At 44.0% G+C, this 3906-nt stretch overlaps 1 protein-coding gene across 1 annotated transcript in view; it reads left to right on the top strand.

Annotated features, from left to right (window-relative positions):
- The window catches only part of LOC107094997 (bifunctional heparan sulfate N-deacetylase/N-sulfotransferase 1-like), a 71783-nt gene that overhangs the window by 44615 nt on the left and 23262 nt on the right, over window positions 1-3906 (top strand). The window contains exon 2 of the mRNA XM_015390943.1: window positions 1428-2483. Coding sequence (XP_015246429.1) covers window positions 1938-2483 — 546 coding nt within the window. The 5' untranslated portion in view covers window positions 1428-1937. The remainder of the gene's footprint in view (window positions 1-1427; window positions 2484-3906) is intronic.

Raw genomic sequence — 3906 nt, 5'->3', positions numbered from 1 at the left:
TGTGACATATCGCATTTTGATTTGTTTCACTACAAGAAAAGTTAACTGATTAATCAAACTCTTGCCAAATCCGGTCATGAGGAATGAGAAAAATTATTTCCCATCCACAAAGACACAAGTTACTCTTTTGCTCATTTTTCAAAAAAGAAATGGAGGGTATTCCTCCTCAAACAGACTGTTTAGGGAAGGTATGTCCACCGGTGCCGCCATTTTTAGTTTTTAGTTTTTTTGCTTCAGTCTGCCTCTTCTGATCGACCACACTGACGTCGCTGCATTTCATTAGTTTAAACATTTTTGTATTTTTGGGAGTTAGTGAATTCGCAAATTTAGAGACAATTCATCTTGCTTGCAAAGTGAAGCTAAACATGGTGCAAACTACCGTAGTCATGAAGGAGTGGCTAGATCAATGCACTGATGCAAGAGAAAAGTAGGAGGTTGCAAACATGCAGAAGATGTTTCTATGGCGCCATGAGACCAAAAGTAAACATTATGGCCTGCGTTTAGATGCTGAAATGATTATTGTGAAGCATCTTTAAGAAAACCATCTCCTGTCGACACATGGTGGTGAATATTCTTTTGTCCACTCTTGATCTTCTACTCTTCCTCCTCTTGTTTTTTTCCGTCTCCTCTTTATTGCTTTAATTCTTCCCAGCATCCTCTTCTTCCTTGGTTTCTTACTTTGTCTCTTGGTTAATACTTTCCCTAAGTTTTTCCATTTTCTGTCCCTAGCTCCATCATTTCTAATATCCCTCCTCTCTTCCTGTTGTCTTTGCTTGTATTTGTCTTTCGTCCTTCCTTATGTCTTCTTTCATTAACATTCTTTCTGATTTTTCATCGAGTCCTTCCTGTCTTTCATCCTCCCTAGTGTCTTTCTTCTTGTTTATGTCCTGTTTTATATCCCTCCACCCTTCCATCCCTGTGGTTTCATCTTTTCTCCTTATGTCAATTACTTTCTTGTTTTCTTCCTTCCTCCCTCCCTGTCAGTCTCTGTTTACTTGCAGCTTTTCATATATGAGGACATATTAGCCTAGAAATTCTCTGTCAACCTTAGTATTCATGTTTTAGAAGAACTGGAATGGACTGGAGGAAATTTTCTCTTCAAAAATATCTGATATTTTTCTACAAAATGTGTATGACTTCTGCAGGTTATCAAGGTTTGCAATCATATGGTGACAAAATGTGAAAAGCTTAAGGGTGTAAATACTTTAGAAAGCCACAGTAGGTTATTGTTTGCATGTAGTGTGAACCTGGCAGCTCTTACTTTGGGTTGGATTACTTCTGAGTGAATTTTCTGATAATATACCTACATATCCCACACAGCACCAAACCCACACAGCTGCAGGATGCAGTATGCCTCTCGTTCTATAGGAGCTGGTGTCGTGCTGCTGGATTTTAACAGAACTTTTTCTTTTCTCCTGCTTTTCTAGGAGCGGCTTGGGTCCTGTGAGAGAGCGATGTCGTTTTGATGACCTGCTTGGCCCCGGTTTCCTCCAGAGATTGTTCTCCTCTCAGACAAGCGGTGCACATTGTCGCCAGGATATGGTTGGAGGATTCACGTGATGGATAGGTGATGGAGTTCCCCGCCGTCCGTCTCCCCCAGTGACTCGCCCTTCTCTGCATCTCGGGCTCAGGCACGAGGGTGTACCCGCGACCCACGACCCCTCCACTTCTTTGAAATGGTGACATAAGCGGCGGTGCAACATGAGGGAACGCCAACGTGACAGCCTTCTTTCCATGTTCAGTGGCTGCTGCAGCTGCTATTTTCCTGCAGCTTATTTTTAGCTCTGTAACAATCACCTCGGCTGTGAGAAATCCCGGCCTGCCTCGTTGTTTTTATTCTTTTTTTATTTTTATTTTCCCCCTCTGCCTATGCTGAGAGAAACTGTCCCCCAGGCGTGTTGCTGGGCCAGTAGGGCGGAGCAGTGCGGCGAGAGACGATGCTGGGATGCGTGACGCGCCTCCGTCGGATGGTCCGCCTCCTTCCCCTACAGACCTCCCTGCTCCTCCTCTTCCTCTTCTGCACTGTCAGCGTCTTCATCTTCTCCTACTTCCTCTATGGCGTCAAGCGAGAGCCGGAGCCTTCGGCGGTGGGCATGTCCGGACCCGACGGAGCGTCCGCAGACTCGGACTACCCGAGGGTCATTCCTTCCCGGCTCTTGCCGGTGCGAAGCGTCCCCGGGGTATCCGGGTTGGACCTGGGAGGGACCAGGACAGATCCTGTGGTTCTGGTGTTTGTGGAAAGCCAATATTCTCAACTGGGGCAGGAGATCGTGGCCATCTTGGAGTCTGGTCGGTTCAAGTACCGGACTGAGATTTCTCCCGGGAAGGGGGACATGCCCACCCTGACTGACAAAGAAAGGGGGCGTTTTACGCTGGTGATTTACGAGAACATTCTTAAGTATGTGAACTTGGACGCTTGGAACCGAGAGCTGCTGGACAAATACTGTGTGGAGTACGGAGTCGGCATCATTGGCTTCTTCAAGGTTAGGACACCAACACACTCCCTGTGCTTCCCTGCCTCCTATCCCTCACACCTTCTGCCCCGTCCATCTGGCTCCCACCATCTCCAAGGAGATGAGTTTTACGGAGCTGGAAAAAGCTGCCTGTTTTCAATATCACTCCTGTGCCATTTGCTCAATCTTATGCCTCTCTTCTTTTTTCTCTCTTCTTCTACTATCTGGCTTCTTTAGCTCCTCCTCTGCACTTTGTTCATCCTTGTTTTCTGTTCTTTGCCTCTTGCTTTTCTCTCCTATGCATTTCTCAGTCTATATCTCTCCTCCTCTGAGTTATCCCCAGAGGCCCCTGTTCGCCTGAGGCCAGTTTTCAGGTCTCATGGTTTTAATCACCCTATCTGAGCTGCAGAGAGAATCTAGAAGAGTGCAGGCATGGATGGAGATGTTTAGGGTGCGCAGATGAAAGTTAGCCTGGTGGGATTTTAACGCTTGTTGAGAGAGGAGAACAAGGATGTGCATCCTAATGGATCTAACCGAGTCGCTTTCTGATTCTTTTGGCTGCACCAAAAACACTTTCCCATCACATTTAAAACGAACATGATTCAGTATTTTTGATCAGATAGAGTAGAAAAAAAAAAGAAAAAAGAAAATCCCTTTATTGTCCCATAATGGGAAAATTGTGGTAAATGTAGGACATAAATCTTTCGCATCAGCAACTAACATATGTATGTGGATTAATAGCAATTTTTTAAGTTAGTTAGACACTTTGGTCCCCATTTGACTGAACTGCAAACTCAAGGTTCTCAGCAGGAGGGCTTGAGGGCCCTGTCATGATAAAATGCTCGCTATAACCCTGAACGTGTTTGCAGAAAGGGGCATGCAAATGTTTAAAACCAGCTCTTTTTTTATCCTTTCTTCTGAGCAGACTTTTTTTTTCTCAACTTTTTGAAGTGGTTTTGATCAATATTTCTCCAGGCTGTCTGAAAGTCTGTGTTTTCTCTCTTTTTTTTTTGTTGCTTTTAAGCCACTTCCCTTTAACCTATGAGTCATCAGCACATAAAAAGGCTCCTAAACTGGAAAAAAGGGAACCAGCACTTTTGACACAAAACAGACAACTTGACAAAGAACCAATTATAAATCTGATCTTTGGACACTTTGATGCCAAACTACCCATCACAAAGACATGAGCTGTCCCCGAATCTTTAGAAGAATCTATGAAAAGTACCAAAGATTTAGCAGCCTGAGACAGAGAGACCATTTTCAATCTCCAGTGTTTGTAAAGGTTTGACCTGCTCATAGAGGTCTAATCCATGTATTTTCTTGGGATTTTATGTATTAGAACAACAGAAAGTGGAGTGGGGATGCAAGTGGAAGGGAAATAATACACAGTTTATTTAAAGATTGGATGAAGAGTGTTAAAGTCATATTTAGGAAAGTCATATTTCAATTTCAA

The sequence above is a fragment of the Cyprinodon variegatus genome, unplaced genomic scaffold (genome assembly GCF_000732505.1).
Source record: "Cyprinodon variegatus isolate N-32 unplaced genomic scaffold, C_variegatus-1.0 Scaffold519, whole genome shotgun sequence".
Taxonomy (NCBI): Eukaryota; Metazoa; Chordata; class Actinopteri; order Cyprinodontiformes; family Cyprinodontidae; genus Cyprinodon; species Cyprinodon variegatus.
This window is presented reverse-complemented; position numbering and strand designations above follow the sequence as displayed.